A 19,694-nucleotide genomic window follows, 5' to 3' on the forward strand; every position below is an offset into this window, starting at 1 on the left:
ACAGTAATAACATGTAACACTAAATAATACTTGATTAATCTGAGAGAAGGCAGGAAAAAAATTAAAAAGAACATACACATGGGCAGCTCTGGTGGCTCAGTGGTTTAGCTGCGCCTTCAGCCCAGGGTGTGATCCTGGAGACCCGGGATCGAGTCCCACATCAGGGTCCCTGCATGGGGCCTGCTTCTCCCTCTGCCTGTGTCTCTGCCTCTATCTCTCTCTCTGTGTCTCTTATGAATAAATAAATAAAATCTTTAAAAAAAAAGAACATACGCAAAATAGAAAAGAAATAGCAAAATAGTTGGCTGAAATCCAACTATATGAATAATTACCTTAAATGTCATCATTAAGGGCCAATTAAAAGATCATCAGACCAGATAAAACATCAAGATTCAAGTATATGGTGATTGCAAGACATGTTAAATAAAAAGACAAACAGTTAAAAGTAAAATTGGGAAAAAAATATACCATGCAAATAATCATAAAAGTATGCTATTATCCAAAAACTGGAAAACAAATGTTGGCAGGGAGAAATTGGAACTCAATGTGCACTTTTGGTGGAAATGTAAAATGGTACAGCCACTGTGGACAATATGGAGATTCCTCAAAAAATTAGAATTGATATTTGACCCAGCAATTCCACTTCTGGATATATTTTCAAAAGAATCGAAACTTGAAGAGATATTTATACATCCATGTTCGTAGCACCATTATTCACAATAGCTAAAATGTGGAAGTGACCCAAAAGTCCATAAACAGATGAATGGATAAGCAAAATGTTATATCTTATTCAGCCCAAAGAAAATTCTGATGCATACTACAACATGGATGAAACATGAGGGCAGTACATAAGTGAAATAAGCCAGTCACAAAAAGACAAAAATTGTATGAGTCTACATATGAGGTACTTAGAGTAGTCAAAATCAAAGACAGAAAGAAAAAGAAAAAAAAAAAAACAAAGACAGAAAGCAAAATGGTGGTTGCCAGGGACTAGAAGAAGGGAAGTATGTGGAGTTATTATTTAACAGGTATAGATTTTCAGTTTTACAAAATGAAAAGAGTTATGGGGCTGGATAGTGGATATGGCTGCACAACAATGTGAATGTATTACAAATGTATTAGAATGTACATACAAGTGAATTGTACACTTAAAAATGGTTAAGATGGGAAATTTTACGTATATGTATCTTAACACAAAGGAAAAATAAAGCAGAAGAATTCATAATACCTGATATTGTAGACTTTAAAACAAAAAGAATTACCAAAAATTAAAAATGACACTTCAAAGTGACAAATTGATCATTCATCAAGATGACAAACAATTTTAAATGTTCATACCCCTAATAACAATGCTTCAGGGGATCCCTGGGTGGCTCAGCAGTTTGGCACCTGCCTTTGGCCCAGGGCGCGATCCTGGAGACCCGGGATCGAATCCCACATCGGGCTCCCGGTACATGGAGCCTGCTTCTCCCTCTGCCTGTGTCTCTGCCTCTCTCTCTCTCTCTGTGACTATCGTGAATAAATAAATAAATCATCTTTAAAAAAAAAAGGAAAAGGAGATAATACAATAGATCATACAGATATTAAAGGGATAACAAGGGAACATTATAAACAATTTTATCTCAGGAATTGAACTTATATGGACAAATTTTCTTGAAAGACACAAGTTGACAAAACTGACACAAGAAATAGAAAATGTGAATAGCCCTATATCTGTTACAGAAATGAAATTCATGAGTAAAAACCTTCCCATAAAGAAAACTCCAATACAGATGGCTTTACAGGTGAATTTTACTAAACAGTTGAAGATTTTTTAAAAAATTAACTTGACACAACTTTCAGAAAATTGAGGAACGAGAATTTCCAAAACATTTACGAGGTCAGTTTTACTCTGATAAGAAAACTAACAATGCATTACTAAATAAGAAAATTATAGCATAATAGTCTTCATGAAAATAGAGGTAAAATTCTTTTGGGAGGGGGCCCCCCTGTGCAATGTAAAATTCTTTTTTTTATGTTATTTATTTATTTGACACAGAGAGAGAGAGAGAGAGAGCAATTACAAGCAGGGGGAGAGGGAGAAGCAGGCTCTCCACTGAGCAGGGAGCCCCATGTGGGGCTTGATCCCAGGACCCTGGGATCACGACCTAAGCTGAAGGCAGATGCTTAACCGATGAAGTCACCAGGTGCCCTCCAATGTAAAATTCTTAATACCAAATGAAATCCAATGATATATACAAGGGGGATACATCATGACTACATGCATTTTATTGCAGGAATAGGACCTTGGCTTAACATTTTTAAAATCCAATGTAATTTATCACATTAATAATTTTTTAATTATTAAAAGAATTATATCTTCTTTAGAGGTATAGATAAATATCTATGACAAAAATGGAACCCTCATTCATGGAAAAAACTCTCAGCAAACTAGGAATTGAAGGAACTCTTATCTGGTGAAGGGCAGCATGAAAAATATTTATAATTACATTTTACTTAAGAGTAAGAGGCACTGAGTGGCTCAGTTAGGCATCTGACTCAGTTCAGCTCAGGTCATGATCTCAGGGTTAGGAGATCAGCTACTCACTGGGCATGCTTAAGATTCTCTCTTTCCTTCTTCCTCTGGTTCCCCCCTCCCACTGTTATCTCTCTTAAAAAAAAAAAAAAAAAGAGTGAGAGTGACCTCAGTTCTGCTAAGATTAAGAACAAGAATGTCCTTCCTCACTGCATTCATTTAACACTGTACTGGAGGTCCTAGGCAAGGTAATTAGAACATAAAAATTAGGGATCCCTGGGTGGTGCAGCGGGTTAGCGCCTGCCTTTGGCCCAGGGCTCGATCCTGGAGAGCCGGGATCGAATCCCACATCAGGCTCCCGGTGCATGGAGCCTGCTTCTCCCTCTGCCTATGTCTCTGCCTCTCTGTGTGTGTGTGTGACTATCATAAATAAATAAATTTAAAAAAGAACATAAAAATTAGAAATATTCAAAAGGAAGAAGGAAAATCATCTTTAGCCACAGTCGACATGATTATATACATTGAAAATTCAAAGAAATCCCACCCACCCACCCCCTTGCCATGGGGCTAAGGGCTAATAAGTTTAACAAGGTCACAGGATACTGTCAGGAGAGGATTCTTCCTAAGTCTCTCACGTTTCTGCCTGTCTTAGTTCTAGGCTATCTTCAAGGAGATAGACACACATATACATACACACATATATCCACAGATGTGTAGAGTGAACAGCATTGGATGACAGCAATAGTATCTCCACTAGAGCAAAGGATAGATTTATTACTCAATATAAAAAAGATAATGTCTCCTTTGGGACCAAATTTCAGGCAGGCTTACTGCTCATCATAAAAGAATCCTGTTTCTTGAGGTGCCTGGGTGGCTTGGTCAGTTAAGTGTCTGCCTTAGGCTCAGGTCATGATCTCAGGGTTCTGGGATGGAGCCCGATGTTACGCTCCCTGCTAAGCAGGGAGCCTGATTCTCCCTTTCCCTCTGCTCCTCCCACCTGCTCATGCTCTCTCTCCCTTTCTCTCTCAAAGAAATAAAATCTTAAAAAAAGGGGGGGGTGAATCCTGTTCCATTAAGCTTGGGTTTCCTCTTCTGCAGAACCCCCTACTGCATGTGCAGGCATCAGCGGATCCTCCTCACTTTGCCCTGTAGGAACCAGGGCTTGGGGAACCATGAACTGATACTCTGGTCCTTGCTACTGCTGTAATAAGCTGTCTTTTATCTCTGACCCAGAATTCTTATGCCTTCTGCCAGCATACATGAAACCTGTTCATTTGTAAGTAGGGTAAAAATCTCAGAGCCCTCAAAGCTCTTGATAGATACAAAAATCGGTTGTTTCATACTAGCAACAAACAAAATGAAGTTAACAACATCTTTAGCAAAATATGAAAAGCACAGTATAGTGATAAACCTAACAAGAGGTGTGTAGGACAAAATGTGTGCTCTGAAAGCCACAAAGATCTTGCTGAGTGAAATTAAAGACCTAAATAAATGGATGGAAGTTCCATGTTCATGGATAGGGAGATACTAAGTTTTCTCCACTCAACCATTCAAATCTTGGGTGGGATGGAAGATAAAATTGTCTATCCCTTCCATGAAAGGCACTATCCCTTTTAACCTAGGACAGTGTCCTGGTGAGACTGTCTATAGCCCCCATTACAGAAATCCCAAGAGCACCTCTGCTTCTCATTTTTCACATCTTCATCTTCTCTGGCCTGGTGAGCTCCTTCATTCATCCAGTTAATTCCTTCTCTGTGTCTATTACCCTATTAGTCAATTTCTAAAGAACATTATCGGGTATAAAAACAACAACAGGGAACCCTGGGTGGCGCAGCGGTTTGGCACCTGCCTTTGGCCCAGGGCCCAATCCTGGAGACCCTGGGATCGAATCCCACGTCGGGCTCCTGTTGCATGGAGCCTGCTTCTCCCTCTGCCTGTGTCTCTGCCTCTCTCTCTCTCTCTCACTCTCTCTCTGTGACTATCATAAATAAATAAAAATTTAAAAAAATAAAAATAAAAACAACAACAACAAAGAATCAGCATTTTCTAGAGTATTTTTTTAATTATGATTAAAAAAAGAAAAAAGATTATCATTGAAGAACAAGGACCACCAAATCTGGACCCCAGAGAGATGGCCACAAAGCCAAGTGACTGACCAAACCCGTCAGTTGGTGCTAAAAACTCTTCTGTCATCTATAAAATGTAGTAGTCTGTGCTGGGCCCATGTCATAGCATCAGTCTTCCAACTAAAGTGCAAGAGCTTTTCAGAGAAACTCATAGGTGGTGTGATTCGAATAGCTGCAAACACTAGAGATGAAAATGGAAGACCCCAGGCTTATCACTAGATATTCATTTTAAAAAGCCTTTTGAGGGATGCCTGGGTGGCTCAGCAATTGAGCATCTACCTTTGGCTCAGGCCATGATCCCAGAGCCCCCGGATCGAATCCCACATCTGGCTTCCTGCATGGAGCCTGCTTCTCCCTCCGTGTCTGCCTCTCTCTCTCTCTGGTCTCTCATGAATAAATAAATAAAACCTAAAAAAAAAGCCTTTTGAGGGGTGCCTAGGTGGCTCAGGTTGGTTAAGCATCTACCTTCAGCTCAGGTCATGGTCTCAGGGTCTGGGGATCAAGCTCCATGTCAGGCTTCCTGCTCACCAGGGAGTCTGCTTCTCCCTCTCCCTCTGTCCCTCCCCCTGCTTGTGCTCTCCCTCTCTCTCTCTCTCTCTCTCTCTCTCTCTCTCAAATAAAGAAAATCTTGGGATCCCTGGGTGACTCAGTGGTTAAGTGTCTGCCTTGGATATGGAACTAGTCAGGCTCCTTACACATGCAGGTCTTGCCCCGGGACAGCATTAGCTTGTTGTCCAGGAAGCAGCAATGGAGCAGCAGTTCTTCCTCAAACGTGCATGGATCCAGGCACTGAGGAAGGCTGAAGACAGAGCTGAGCCAAAAACCCATCGGGCATATCTGCCCCAAAATTCGGGGCCTCCTTCCCAGTGCTCACCACTTTCAGGTTGATCCAGACAGAGGCCAGAGCCATGGTTGAGAAAAGGGATCCCCAATGCCTTCAACTTGTTAGCGAAATATCTATGAGCTGTCCGCAGCCTGGAGCAGTAAGTGGTAAGTAACTGTCAATCCATTCTGGATGGGTGGGGGAAGACAGCTGTCATGGGAGGAGAAGGTGGGCCCAGGGGTCCAACCCTGAGGACACAGGGAGTCCTGGGGTCTCCCATGATATGGTTCAGGCTGCAGGAGCAGGGAAGAGGGTGGCTGGCCAGACAGCAGTGACAACGAAGGAGCTCTGCCTAGGGAGACTGGCAAGGGGTCTACTGGCCCCAGAACCTCCCATTTGTCTGTCCTCACTCTGTGGTTCCCATCCCCCCACGGAGACAGCTGTGGAAGGGCCTCCCCCAACCAAGCCTCTGTTGCCACAGAAACCCAATCCCCCCCTCCCAAGCCTGAGGCCCAGGGCTGTCAGCCCTCACTGTCCCCCGCCTCCACCCCTGCAGCCAGGTAAATTAAGGACCAAGGCGGGCTATGGTCACCGCTGCCCACAGAGATCCCCCTCGGGCTGCTGCCCCCACCTGCAGACCCTCCCAGGGGTAAAATCTCGCACAAACGAAGTGGCTGCGCTCCCCCTCCCCCACTCCCGCGGAAGGGATGGAGGATAGGCTCAGAGCCTGGCCCTGGCCCCAAGTTCCTCATTCAATCTCCCCGTGTCCCTTCCCCTTGGGGCGGGGGAGGGGGGGGGGGTCCATCCTGTCCGAGGTGCCCCAACCCGTGGACAAAGGAGGCTTGGGGTGGGGGCTGGGCTCCGGCTCCACCCCTCGTCCCCCTGGAAGGGGGTCCGGATGGTGCCCAGACGGTCACGCTGCCCCAGGCGATGGCTACTCCAGCCACGCACAGGTCCGCACAGGTCCACACAGGTCCGGCGGGGTCCCACGTGTGCGCCACCCGCGGCCTGGCCTCCGCCTAGGGGACTCAGCCCCAGCTCCGCGGGGACACTGTGCACTGTGCCGGGGGCGGGAGGGGGGGGGGCGGCGGAAGGCAGACGCGGAGGCGGGACCCCTGCGCAGCGAGCACCTGCCCGCCGCTGCCAGCGATGCGCAGCCCCGCACGCAGGGGACTTGGTATCCGTGGGTGCTGCACCGGTACTTTGTAGCTGGAGCCTCTCTCCCTTCTGGGCACATGGGAGGAAGCGGGAGCAACGGGGGGTGGGGGTACTGAAGTCTTTACACAAGGTCCCCTCCCAGCAGGGCCCGGCCTCGGATCTCAGCCCACCCCTGGCCTTCCACCCGCTCCTCTACCCAACAAATAAACTGAGCTCCAAGAAGCAGCCACAACAATACATATTTGTTACACGTGGGAGGTCACTGTCCGCATATTCAGGGAAGGCTTGAAAATGGGGACCCCTGACCCTTTGGCAGGGTCCATCGGGGCCATCCCAAAGTCAGTGGGGTCTATGCCTGGGCAGACTCCACAGACTGTGGTGCTGCAGGGTCAGCTGGGTCAAGGCCCCTGGGGGCCAGGCTTGTGCGCTGGATGCTGTCCTTGTACTTCTGGCGGCCAAGCTCCAGGATGGCCCTCACCTCCTCAGCTACATCCAGCCGGTCACTCTGCTCCAAGGCCCGCAGGAGAAGCCCCACAGCCCCTGGTTGCCCAGCCTGGCGCTCAGCCCAGGAGAAGAGCATATGACGGATCTGGCCATCCAGGTCATCCCTAGTGGGGAGGAGGATGGTCATAGAGAGGCCCAGCCACCCACCCAAGGTTCTGCTTACCCACCCAGAGTAGATTCCAGCTCCCTGGGTGGGGTGAGCCTGCTTGCCCTGTCCCCATCCACCTTGGATGGAACTTCAGCCAGCCTCTTGTGAGGCTCTCCAGATGGCCAGGACCCAGGGCTGAGGCTGGTCTGGAGCCAGCACCAGAAGGCCTAGAGGAACTCACCGGAACTCATGACGGATGCGCTGCAGCTCCCGGTAGGGCAGGCCCAGGTGCAGGGCCACAGCCGGCCAGTCAGGGCCCAGGCGCCCAGCCACGGTCAGCAGGTTGCTCTGGGTCAGGAAGCCAGTCTCAGCATCGCCCAGGTTCAGAGGTGCCAGGGAGAGGCCAGGCCCCCGCCCCTGCCCCAGCCCCTCAGACCCCCGCAATCTCTGTGAAAAAGAAGGGGTGCAATGAGCCCTGCCTTCTGCCCCTGACCACCCCCAGGCTTCAGTGCCGCCCCTGCCCCCTTCATATACAGCGCCCACCACCCCAGGCCATACCGGCAGCTTGATGGGTAGAGTGGCCATCCACACGGTGTCCATGCCCTTCTTCTGCCGGGCAGCCTTGGCCTCCTCAGGCACCTCCTCAGGCACTGCTCCCCGGTAGAAGGACACCTAGCATTGGGATAAGATGAGGTTCAGTGTTCTGAACTTTGTCCAGGCAGCCAGGGGTACCCCACCTGGCTGACCCACCTGGCCCCTCACAGCCTGAACCTGCCGGTCCAGGGTAGTGGTCACGTAGACCTCCTTCACGTTCTTCAAGTGTGAGTAGAAGACAAAGCAGACCCTGCCTTCCACGCAGTCTGGGCGTTCTACATGGAAGGGATGGGCTCAGCAGGGAGCCTGGGGAATGGACCTGGGGAATGGACCCCAGCATCCCCTCCATAGGGCAGGCAGGGCGGCGTACCAGCGTCCACATCAATACCCTTCTCAAAAGCGGCGAAGAATTTTTCACCCTCAAACATCTCCACCGTGTCAGAGGGCTCAGGGCCTCGGTAACGGTCCAGCAGTCGCCGCAGGGTGGCATCCACCTAGGGGAGCACCCACTGGCTCTGAGCTCAGTGCCCCACACCCCTACGCAGGCCCTTGCAGCCCTCTGGGCCCCACACCTACCTTGTCACGGGGCAGGCATTGCAGCAGGACCTGCTCTGGGTCCCGGCGCCTCTGCAGGGCAATGAGATTGACTCGGTGCAGACGCAGCCGCTCCCAGGCCTTCCGAGCCAGGTCTTGCACACAGGTCTTGGTGGTGTACCAGAGCCAGTACCTGGGTGGGCTCAGGGGTGAGCAGGGCTGCACAGACAGGCTGGGGGAGGGGAGGGGGAAGGGCTGAAGATGCTGGGGCTGGGGGCACCGACCAAGAGAAGTGGGTGACCTGGAAGCGAGCATACAGGTGGGTGAGCTCCAGGGCCACCTGAGCTGTGATGTCATCCCAAGCAGCTTCAAGAGGGGTCCGGTACAGCAGGTGAAGACAAGAGCGATCCAGACTCAGGCCTGAGGACGCGAGGGAAACACCGGCTGAGGCGTCCCTGGCAGGGGCTCCCCCACCCCAAGCATGATCCCCTCAACCCAGGGGCCATAGATTCAGCTCGGCCCAAAGAAGGGCCACCTCTCACCTGTGACCCCAGGGGGCAAAGGCAGCTGCACAGTGACAGGCTGGAGGAAGCTAGGAGGGCCACCACTCTGTGAGAGGCACAGCAGGGGGCTGGCCGCAGCCTCAGGCTCCCCCAGCAGGGCTCGAAGTTCTCTGCTGGCCATGCGCACCACCTGGGGCAAACAGGGACCCCAGGCTTGCCTATGCGTTGAGAAACCACCCACCATCCACAGAGGCTGCCCTGTCCGCACCTGCATGCAGACACTACGAGGCTCTTCGGTGGCCCCAGGTGGGAATGTGACCTTGACCCCGGGATATCCTGAGCAGCACAGCAACGTCCCCTCTGGTGGCACCAGGCAGGTGTTAGACACAGGACGCGAAACCACGAGGAACCATGAGAAGTGGGGCACCTGGCAGTGAGCCCAAAGCCGCTGGGCATGGGAGGTGAGGTCAGAGGAGACAGAATCGGAGAGGATAGGGACGGAGAAAAAGTGGGGGTGAACAGGGTGTAGGCGGAGCTCCTCCCAGTGCCCCTTCCCAGACGGCTCTCACCTTGGGTGCCTCTTCTTCCACATGAGTGTCCAGGTCACCCCAGCTATCACCACTCAGGGTCCTGACAACCACCTCCCGGCAACGCCGGATGCGGGGGGGCACGAAGAGCAGCCACAGGCTCACCTTCTGCCAGGCAAGGCTGTCGTGAATACCAGGGCCACATCTGGGCCCTCCTCACCCGCCCCCCACCCCGACTTGCCCTGGTCGTGCCTGCCGGAAGGCCACCCCGTGGGGCTGCAGCTCCAGGACACCACTGAGCAGGGAGTCATGGGGACCCAAGGGAACAAGGCGTGGCTCTGGCAGCCAGAGACGATACTGGATGTTGACAGGGCTAGCAGTAGCCCCAGCAGGGAACTGCAGGCGGACGCCACAGGCCAGGGTCACGGAGCAGCCTTGGGGAGTCACAGGGAAGCTGTGTGACAGAGTGGGCATCAGGTCAGACAATAGAAAGGGGTGTGGCTGAATCGGGCACCCCTGGGAAACTCTAGAAGATCCCTGGGGCCTGAGCGAGGTGCACATTATGGATAGGGTGACAGGGTAGAGACGTGCTTTTTCAGCAACACACACATACACACACACTCACACACACCTGTCCACATCTGAGTTCAGGAACAGTCTGGGCATTTCCAGGATCACCGGCGCCTCTGTGCAAGGATGGGCAGCTGTTAGTATACCTACAGTACCTACATCCTGGCCTGTCTGTGGTCTGACCCTTCCCAGGAACAAGCCTACCTGGGGGGCTTTGGGGGGCAGGTAGAGCCTCGCCCAGGGGGTTCCCCTGAAGGCGCACAAAGGGAGCGTCCAGGAGCTCCGGGGGCACGTCCCGGAGCTGGTTGTCCCTCAGATCCAGCCGAGTGAGCAGCGGGAGGTGTACCAGGCCGGTGGGCACTGAGGTCAGGAGGTTGCTGTGCAAAACAAGGAGCCGCAAGGACCGCAGCCCCACTGTGGGGAGATGCCAGCTTAGGGCCAGCAGAGGACCACCACCCAGGGCCACGCCTAGTCCTGGCCAGGACAGGATACTCATGGCAGGCCCAAGCAGAGAAGCCTTTCCAGTCTCTGCCCCATGGCCAGACTCGGGGAGCTTGAAATCCAGGGAAGGAAGGGCAAACGAGTGCCACCTGGAGGAGTGAAGGCTCCAAGGTGGCCAAGATTGTGTGTGCAGGGTCCCCTGTGGAGGACAAGGTGGGGCCCACAGAGAGCGGAGGCCAGACAGTGGCCAAAAGGCCCTCTCCATCAGGCCCAAGGAGCCAAAAGGGGCCTGACCCCTACTTACCAAGGGAGGTCGGGAGGCCCTGCAGCCGGTTGGAAGCCAGATTGAGCTCCGTGAGGCTGCTCAGGCCTCCAATCTCAGGGGGCAGAGTGTCCAGAAGGTTCCCTGAGAGATCAAGGCGCTGCAGGGTGGAGAGAGCTCCCAGCGCTATGGGCAGCGTTTGCAAACGATTATGGGTCACAGAGAGGAAGGTAAGGGAGGGAAGGGCTCCGAGGGCCTCAGGGAGCTCTGAGAGGTGGTTGTAAGAGAGCAGGAGGGTGCTCAGGCCACGCATCTGTGGGATGCAGGCCGGCAGCGTCTCCAGGCTGTTGAAGCTCAGATCTAGGTGGGCCAAGCGGGCCAGGCCACTCAGGCCAGCGGGCAGTGTGGTCAGAGAGCCCCGGAGGCAGGCACCCAGCACATCCCAGTGTTGTCCACCTAGAAAGGGGGAGAGCAGATGTGGCCCTCAGGGCCGGAATCCCAGGGCTCAGCTCAGAGGCACAGACCTCTCTACCCCAACCCCACCCAGCGAGGGACAGAGACCCCAGCAATGCAGGGAGACAGGGATGCATACGACAGGCTCATCTCGGCTGACAGCCATCACCCATGACCTGCCCCAGAAAGAATAGCCATGCTGCTGTCTGCTGGGGGACACCACTGGGCAGCTGCAGCATGGGCGGGGTTGGGACAGGGCTGGGACCAGGTGGGGCTCACCTCTGAGGACCAGGGAGCGAAGGCGCTGCAGGTTCCGCGGCACCTGGGTCAGGGTAGCCTCTAGCAGCTGAGGGTCCTCGTGGCCACTCAGCTGCAAGAACTCCACTTCCCCCAGCTGAGGGGGTCGCTGGGCACAGAGATGGAGCAGCCGGTGGCACCCCCCAGGGTACAGGTCCAGGCTCAACCGGTTCCCAACCAGGAGACGGAGCTCCTGCATCCGCAGCCTCTGTGGCATCTCCTGCAGCATCTTCTGTAGCAGCTGCCTGGGGCTCCAGCCCCTCTGCCTCTGCAGCCATCGCCCACCGGCTGTCCTCGGGGGCCAGACATGTCCCAGCCTGCCAAACAGGCCTGCTCAGACAGGGCCGGGGAGGCTGCAGAGTCAGGGGGAGGAGTGGGGAGAGGGAGGGAGGCTGGGCCCTCCTCCGTTCAGGGGAATGGGGACTCTGGCTGGGGCGGGGGGAGGGGGGAGTTCCCCTGAGCCAGACCAGCTGATGCACAGAGCCCAGAGCCTCCCCTGGACAGGTCACTTTTGAAAGAGGGCTGGGGAAGGAGGACCCCAGGACTGGGAAGGCAGCCCAGAGCGAGATCTGTGTGCAGAGGAGCCCAGAGGACCTGGCTGGGGGGAGGAGGGAGAAATGAGGCTTCACATTCCACTTCTGGAAATCTGAAGAGACCCCTAGAGCTGTCCTGTCATCCTGGCTGTTCTGCCCCCCCCCCCAAGAGCTGGAGGTCCAGCCCCCCTGCCAACCTTCACACCCACCAGCTTTGACCCGAGGCTGAGGACTCTACCACGTGGGGACAGTGGCCCAGGCCAGGAAAGGGGCGATTGTGCCCACACAGGTCAGATAAGTGAATGGGGTGGGGGGGTGAGCCACTGGGCAGCGCGGAGTCCTGGGGATGGGACGCTGGGGGAGGGGTCTCCCCGCTTCCCGTCTGCACCGAGGTCGCGGTCGGGAGCAGTGGCCCGGCACTCGGGGCTCCGACGGGGCCGGTCCTGGCCGGGAGAGCGCACCCCCCCCCGCCCTCGCCCTGCGCGTACCTGCGCTCCGGGCTGGGCGCCGTCCCGGGTGGGCGCCCCACGCCGGGTTCCCGCTGGCGCGCTCGGAGCGGCCCAGGCGTCGGGGGCCCGCCCAGGCCGGACGCCGCGGGGCTGGGGCGCAGGCGGAGGCCTCGGGGTGCCCGCACCCCCCGCCCCGCCCCTGTCCAGCCTGCAGCCCAGGAGACGCGGCCGCGGACCCCAACCGCCAGCCGCCGGCCCCGCGGTGCTCGGCTTCCTGCTCGTCCGCCTCGGGCCGGCCTCTCCCGCCGGGAGGCCCGCGTCGCGCCGCCCAGCCCGCCCTCCCGGAGATTCCCGGCCCCGGCCCGCCCTGCCCTGCAGCTGTGCGCTCCCGGCCGGGAGGTGAGCGGGTGCAACCTCGGGGGAGGGGGGCCCGGACGCAGCTGCGGCCTCAGATCCGCCTCCTGCCAGAAGCCAGGGCAGCACGGGTACCGTCCCCGGCCAGCCTCTGGGGCCTCCTTCTCCGGGAAGCCTTCCTGAGGCTCCTCTAGCGGCCTGGGCCCAGCTCCTGCTATCCTGCTTTAGCGGCACTTTGGCCAGGTGCCCCAGCAGGGGGCTAGCCCATGCCTCCTCTGCCTCAATCTTTGCATCTCACAGGGAAGGAAAAGGAGGCCCTGACATCAGAGTTTGCCCCAGGTCACCGGAACTAAGTGCCACAGCTGAGAACCTCACACTAGGTCTGCCTGTGGAGAGCCTGCCAGACCTGTGCTCGTTCACCTGCTCTGCCCCAGATCAGGGGCTCCCACGCCACCAGCCGCCCACCCGCCAGGATGGGCAGTTGGGCCAGGCCTGCACTTGCCCCGGCTCCTGGCCCCCGTTGTTTCTGCGAGGCTGCCAGAGACTTAAACAACCACCACAGGGCGTTACTCAGCTTTATTTTATTTTTTTTAAATATTTTATTTCTTTACTCAGAGAGAGAGAGAGAGAGAGAGGCAAAGACACAGGCAGAGAGAGAAGCAGGCTCCATGCAGGGAGCCTGATGTGGGACTCGATCCCAGGACCCTGGGATCAGGCCCGGGGCTGAAGGCGGCGCTAAACTGCTGAGCCACCCGGGGTGCCCCATTATTCAGCTTTAAAAGGGAATGAAATTCTGATATGTGCCAGGATATGGAGAGAATGTCCGAGAGGGTAAATAGAGTCTGCTTCCACGTCTGCATCCAGTCGGGACCCCAGAGCAGTCAAATGAGTCCAAAGTGGTGGGTGCCAGGGGCTGGGGAAGTAGGGAGTTACTGCTGAGCTGGTGTGGACTCCCAACTTGGGAGGACGAAATCCCCTGTGGGTAGAAAGTGGTGACAGCTGTGTAACTGGGAAAACACCCAGGGCCACTGAATTGTGCGGCTGGAATGGCAAACCTGACATATCCTGTCACCTCCAACGCCACACATCACAACACGCCCCACCCCTGATGTCCCCATTTTACTCCGTGTGGGGCCTTGAGTGAGACCTGTGCCCCACCTCTGTCTATGATGGGGGTGATGACAGCGAGGGCACCCCAAGAGTAAGGAGACCTGCCTGCACCCACCTGTGTCTACGATGGGGTGATGACAGCAAGGGCACCCCCACAGCAGAGAGACCTGCCTGCACCCACCTCTGTGTACGATGGGGTGATGACCCTGAGGGCACCCCACAGCAGGGAGACCTGCCTGCACCCAACTCTGTGTACGATGGGGTGATGACCCTGAGGGCACCCCACAGCAGGGAGACCTGCCTGCACCCAACTCTGTGTACGATGGGGTGATGACCCTGAGGGCACCCCACAGCAGGGAGACCTGCCTGCACCCAACTCTGTGTACGATGGGGTGATGACCCTGAGGGCACCCCACAGCAGGGAGACCTGCCTGCACCCAACTCTGTGTACGATGGGGTGATGACCCTGAGGGCACCCCACAGCAGGGAGACCTGCCTGCACCCAACTCTGTGTACGATGGGGTGATGACCCTGAGGGCACCCCACAGCAGGGAGACCTGCCTGCACCCAACTCTGTGTACGATGGGGTGAGGACCCTGAGGGCACCCCACAGCAGGGAGACCTGCCTGCACCCCACCTCTGTACGATGGGGTGATGACCCTGAGGGCACCCCACAGCAGGGAGACCTGCCTGCACCCCACCTCTGTACGATGGGGTGATGACCCTGAGGGCACCCCACAGCAGGGAGACCTGCCTGCACCCCACCTCTGTACGATGGGGTGATGACCCTGAGGGCACCCCACAGCAGGGAGACCTGCCTGCACCCAACTCTGTGTACGATGGGGTGATGACCCTGAGGGCACCCCACAGCAGGGAGACCTGCCTGCACCCCACCTCTGTGTACGATGGGGTGATGACCCTGAGGGCACCCCACAGCAGGGAGACCTGCCTGCACCCAACTCTGTGTACGATGGGGTGATGACCCCGAGGGCACCCCACAGCAGGGAGACCTGCCTGCGCCCCACCTCTGTGTAGGATGGGGTGATGACCCTGAGGGCACCCCACAGCAGGGAGACCTGCCTGCACCCCACCTCTGTACGATGGGGTGATGACCCTGAGGGCACCCCCCCAGGACTGGGCCGGCTCTGCTCCTGGTCCCTCTCCAGTCCCCGCGGGCCTCTGCCCCTGGCCCCTGACCCCGGCTCGCCCCAGGTCTTCGGGCCGCCGCCGCCTCCCTTCCGCGTGCAGCGTTATTACTCTCGTGCATCCTCGCTCGGACGAGCAGGGGCGGGCCCCGCCCTCGCAGCGCCGCAACCTGCAGGCTCCCCGCGCGGAGCGTGAGCGCGTGACGGGGCGGACATCGGCGCGGACGCGAAGGTCAGCTCGGGCCCACGCGGCCCCACAGGCGAACGACCACCCCGCGCAGGCCGCGGCCCAACGCCCCACCCCCGCAGCAGCGAGCGAGCCTGGCCGGCCACGTGCCCCGCGCAGGCCGCGTGCCCGCACTTCCGGCAGCGGTGCGCCCTGGGACTTGGAGTCCGCCGGCGGCGGCGGCGGCCGGACGGCCCAACACGAGGGCTCTCGTCTCCGCGGCCTGGGCGCGCGTGACGTCACTCGCAGGCGCCAGCACTGCGCGGCGCGCGGGTCCCGGGGGCTTCTGGGTAGCGGATTACCCCCGCCCCTCGCGCCGGCGCCTTCCTTTCCGTCCCTGACGCCGCCGAGGGTCGCACGCGTGAGGCTTCTCCGCCGCCGAGTGAGTGGGCGGCGGGGTCGCGGGGGGCCGTGGGGGGCGGCGGGGGGCCGCGGGGACTGGCGGGCGCGGGCCGGGGCTTGGCGTGGGGCGCCGGGCGGGAGCACGCGGGGCGGGGGCCGGGGCCAAGGGGCAAGGCCGTCGTGCTCTCCTCCCGCTCCAGGATGCGCTACGTCGCCTCCTACCTGCTGGCCGCCCTCGGGGGCAACACCTCCCCCAGCGCCAAGGATATCAAGAAGATCCTGGACAGCGTGGGCATCGAGGCGGACGATGACCGGCTCAACAAGGTAGCCGGCCCCGCGGATACGTGTCGGGCGGCCGGAGGGGGGGTGGGGCGTCCCTGAGACCCTGTCGTGTGTCCCGAGGGGCGCAGCTTCCTCAGGCACGTCCTTCTGTCCAGCCCGCAGGTGTCCAGCCGCGCCGGGGGCGGGGGCGTACACCGAGACCTCAGGGCGGGTTTCCCAGGAAGCTTAGGGCGTCCCGGGCCCCTCGTAGCGGGTCTTCTCGGGGAGGAGCCGCATGGGAGTTGAGGCAGGGGCCGGTGGCCGAGCCCCAGGTAATTGCCGGTTATGGTCGTTGTAGGTCATCAGCGAGCTCAACGGGAAAAACATCGAGGACGTGATCGCTCAGGGTGAGGTTGTGCGCCGGGGCTGCGTTCTCAGGGTCCATCCTAATCCCTGCGGGTCCTCCTGTGGCCCGCCAGGTTTCGCTTGTGGACCAGAGCACTCCAGAAGCCTCACCCAGGACAGCGGGCAGGCTTCAGTGGCTCGTGCCAGGGATGCTTCTGGACAGTCCTGGCCGTAGGGCAGCAGGGGGTGCTGGTGCTTTCACCCCGCAGGGCCACCTGCCTGCAGAGGGGACCTTAGGGATCTTGGGAACGGGGTTTTGTAAATAAGTTTCGTCATGTAGTCTGCGTGAAGTGGTTGGGGGCAGACTGGGGGTGCCAGGGATGACCGCAGGTTCCTGCCATCCTTGCTGGGCAGATGGTGTCCTGGTGACAAAGCTGGAGCTGATGGGACATTATTCTGTTCCTGTGTGGGGCTGGGTGGGTGCCTTAGCCCACAGCCCTGTGGGAGCCCATAAACGGGGATCTGGATCCAAGTGCCAGATTGTGTCTTTGCCTGGTTGTGAACATATTTGTCCAACTTAGCTTTGGGGTAGGGTTTCCATATACGGATCTCAGGGCTGGGGCATCTATGTGGTGGGCTTCCGCACATCGGGGAGACCATGCCATCACTCCCCTGAGGTAGGCTTAAGGCCGAGCACTTCCCTGGTCTCACCTTCCTGATTCCACAGGTATTGGCAAGTTGGCCAGTGTGCCTGCTGGTGGGGCTGTGGCCGTGTCTGCCGCCCCAGGGTCTGCAGCTCCTGCTGCTGGTGCTGCCCCAGCCGCAGGTAAGTGGAGGCTGAGGCAGGGTCTCCACGGGCATCTGGCTTTGTGAGGGGTGAGGGTTGTACTCACTGCCCCCTTCTTTTCCACAGCGGAGGAAAAGAAAGATGAGAAGAAAGAGGAGTCCGAGGAGTCAGACGACGACATGGGATTTGGCTTATTTGATTAGGGTCCTGCCCACCCCCACCCACTGGCAAATAAAACCCTTTTTGTGTATCTGTGGAGTGGTGTGTGGGTGTTTTGTAAGAGTGTGGCGTTGGTGCGCAGGGCAGGCCTTCAGCCCAAGAGAAAGCAGAGCCCTTGCTGCGCAAGGAGCAGGGCATCTGGTGTGGAAATGGGTACTTGGGATGGCAGACGTCTGTGGCTCTTCGGTATGGCCGGGCCTTGAGGAGGCTCAGAAGGGGACATGAGCCTTTCTGGGCATGGGCCTGGTTTCTGAGGGCTGCTGGGGGGCCTTCCCAGAGAGGGAGCTTTAAGGGGACACACAGGACAACTTAAAGCCGCAGTGGGTAGTCTCCACTGCTTTGGGGTGGCTCTGGCTGGTGGAGGCCAGCAGTCGCCCTGAGGCGGGTAGCATTCTTTGGTTGCACAAAGAGGGCATGCTGGTGGTGCATGCGGGATCCCTCAGTTTCTCTGCAGAGTCAAGTCCGGTTCTTGTTCAAGCTCAGGGTGGTCCATGAGCAACTTAGGACAGTCCCAAACACCTTCAAGCTCTGTGACCACCTGTCTGCAGGCCTGGGCAGATGTGGATGTGGCTCATAGGAAGTGATGTTGGGCCATGTGCCCACTAAGTTCTTTGGGGGACCTGCTTATGCCTCCTGCCAGGCTCTAGCCTGGAATGCAGGGGCAGAAGGCAGAGTTTCCCACACTGCTTGTCCAGCTGCCATGCTGGGCCCTGGGTCCTCTGCCTGCCAATGCCAGACGGCTCAGCAGGCGCTCTGCCTCCTTGTTTGAAGGCTCTGGGTGGACCTATTGTGTTGCCTACTATATCCCAGAAGGACATGCTGCTAGTGGGCTGTGGTTCTGTAGGGAAAGCACAGAACGAGGCTGTCAAGGAAGCCTGGGAAGGGGGCCTGCGGGGCAGGAGTGTGCATGGGGTGTGGGAAAGAAGGCCTAAGTAAGCCCTTTGGTTACCCAGAGGGATGGGACCCTGGTGCAACGTGGGCCGTGAGCATCACTGGCAGCCTGTGCTGCAAGGGGCAAGTGAGAGCAGGGGTGGGGAGAGGGGGTGGTGAGGGGACACGGCCCCAGGTTGAGCTAGAGGGTTCCCCAGAGGAGAAAACCCAGAGTCCATGGGCAGACCTTGGACCCTGAAGTGACCACACCACTAAGGTGTGGTCAGAGGGACACGATGGGAGTGACACAGCAAACACCAGGGGTTCTCATCCACCCTGGCTGGGAGGAGGGGGAGTTCCAACCCCCACCCTGGCCAGGGTTCCTGGAAGTGCTGCTGTGTTCCTGGCTGCAGAGCAGACAGTCCCAGGGGCCTGGAGGGAGGGATATGTACGCACAACAGCTCAACCCTGGTGTGGAAATGGGGGCAGAGGTCTCCCTGCACTGGGGCAGTGACACCCGCCTAGGCCCCCGTCCCTCAGAAGCAGGAAGGCCTGGACCCTGGCTTTTTGGAGCAGGGCAGGCGAGGACTTTCCTCAGTCCTTGGCCCAGCCTGCACCGCCCAGCTACCCCTAGGTCACCCTGGTGAACCCCTGGACTTCCCAAGCCAGCCTTGGGGGTCTGCTTCATCCCCATTGTACCACAAACTTGTCCCCTGCTGGTTCCGGCTGCATCCCCAGGGGCTTATTTAGGAGGGGCCCTGATCATCCTGGTGGGCCATACCCTGTACTATACATCCATCTAAAGCACTTGGGGGTGGGGGGACTTGGGTCCATAGGTACAAGAGAAGGTCAAGTTTGTCTAGGCCAAATTTATAATTCTAGTCATTTATGAAATTTTAGGGTTTTCTTTGAGATTTCATTTTTTTTTATTTAAGTATTTTATTTATTTATTCATGAGACACACAGAGACAGAGAGGCAGAGACACAGGCAGAGGGAGAAGCAGGCTCCATGCAGGGAACCCAACGTGGGACTCGATCCCGGGTCTCCAGGATCATGCCCTGGGCCGAAAGTAGGCACTAAACCGCTGAGCCACCGGGGCTGCCCTTTATTTTGTTTTTTAATTTTAAATTCAATTAACATCGCATATTATTGGTTTCAGAGGTAGACGTCAGTGAATCATCAGTTGTATAGAACAGCCAGTGCTGATCACACCACTGCCTCCTTCATGCCCATCACCCAGTGACCCCGTTCCCCCACCCTCCTCCCCTCCAGCAGCCCTCAGTTTGTTTTCCAGAGTTAAGAGTCTCTTAGGGTTTGCCTCCCTTTCTGATTTCGTCTTGTTTTATTTTTCCCTCCCTTCCTCTATTCCCCTCTGCTTCTTTGTTTTGCTCCTTTGTTTGGTTTCCACATATGAGTAAAATGTTATAATTGTCTTTCTCGGGGCAGCCCGAGTGGCTCAGTGGTTTAGCTCCACCTTCAGCCCAGGGTCTGATCCTGGAGACCCAGGATCCAGTCCCACGTCAGGCTCCCTGCGTGGAGCCTGCTTCTCCCTCTCCCTCTCTCCCTCTCTCTCTCCTCTCTCTGTGTGTCTCTCATGAATAAATAAATAAAATCTTTAAAATAAATAAAATTTAAAGATAATTGTCTTTCTCTGACT

General features: G+C 56.7%; 2 protein-coding genes and 1 non-coding gene across 6 annotated transcripts; 2 read left to right on the forward strand and 1 right to left on the reverse strand.

Moving 5' to 3' along the window:
• Positions 1 to 6,841: 6,841 nt before the first annotated feature.
• On the reverse strand, positions 6,842 to 11,712 carry PIDD1 (p53-induced death domain protein 1). Its single transcript, XM_025451936.3, is given in 16 exon segments — positions 6,842 to 7,230; positions 7,456 to 7,661; positions 7,773 to 7,886; positions 7,965 to 8,083; positions 8,179 to 8,302; positions 8,385 to 8,535; positions 8,627 to 8,762; positions 8,885 to 9,035; positions 9,114 to 9,293; positions 9,415 to 9,540; positions 9,625 to 9,826; positions 10,004 to 10,058; positions 10,147 to 10,356; positions 10,688 to 11,101; positions 11,378 to 11,586; positions 11,588 to 11,712. Coding segments are annotated over 16 exon segments (2,742 nt in total). The 5' UTR covers positions 11,674 to 11,712; the 3' UTR covers positions 6,842 to 6,971.
• A 3,723-nt stretch (positions 11,713 to 15,435) lies between these two features.
• On the forward strand, positions 15,436 to 17,406 carry RPLP2 (ribosomal protein lateral stalk subunit P2). 4 transcript variants are annotated; one of them, XM_049096249.1, is made up of 5 exons: positions 15,436 to 15,594; positions 15,755 to 15,878; positions 16,174 to 16,230; positions 16,888 to 16,986; positions 17,074 to 17,406. In XM_049096249.1, exons 2-5 carry the CDS (start codon positions 15,756 to 15,758, stop codon positions 17,389 to 17,391), a joined length of 597 nt encoding a protein of 198 aa, XP_048952206.1. In that variant the 5' UTR covers positions 15,436 to 15,594; position 15,755; the 3' UTR covers positions 17,392 to 17,406. The 4 variants fall into 4 exon arrangements, with proteins under 4 accessions (XP_048952206.1, XP_025307720.1, XP_048952208.1 ...); XM_025451935.3 differs by having other exon boundaries at positions 15,443 to 15,594; positions 16,174 to 16,222; positions 17,074 to 17,197; XM_049096251.1 differs by having other exon boundaries at positions 15,497 to 15,598; positions 16,174 to 16,222; positions 17,074 to 17,197.
• On the forward strand, positions 16,253 to 16,385 carry LOC112663762 (small nucleolar RNA SNORA52). The gene has a single exon (XR_003139357.1). It is a non-coding gene; the product is annotated as a small nucleolar RNA SNORA52 (small nucleolar RNA).
• Positions 17,407 to 19,694: the final 2,288 nt, after the last annotated feature.

This window comes from Canis lupus, chromosome 18 (genome assembly GCF_003254725.2).
Source record: "Canis lupus dingo isolate Sandy chromosome 18, ASM325472v2, whole genome shotgun sequence".
NCBI lineage: Eukaryota > Metazoa > Chordata > Mammalia > Carnivora > Canidae > Canis > Canis lupus.

What these genes read in the sequence shown, in the direction of transcription:
- RPLP2 (XM_049096249.1), top strand. Translation starts at nt 15,756, where the DNA reads ATGCGCTACGTCGCCTCCTACCTGCTGGCCGCCCTCGGGGGCAACACC. An exon ending in ACGATGACCGGCTCAACAAG is followed by an intron (nt 15,879 to 16,173) that starts GTAGCCGGCCCC and finishes TGGTCGTTGTAG; the next exon opens with GTCATCAGCGAGCTCAACGG. An exon ending in TGATCGCTCAGGGTGAGGTT is followed by an intron (nt 16,231 to 16,887) that starts GTGCGCCGGGGC and finishes CTGATTCCACAG; the next exon opens with GTATTGGCAAGTTGGCCAGT.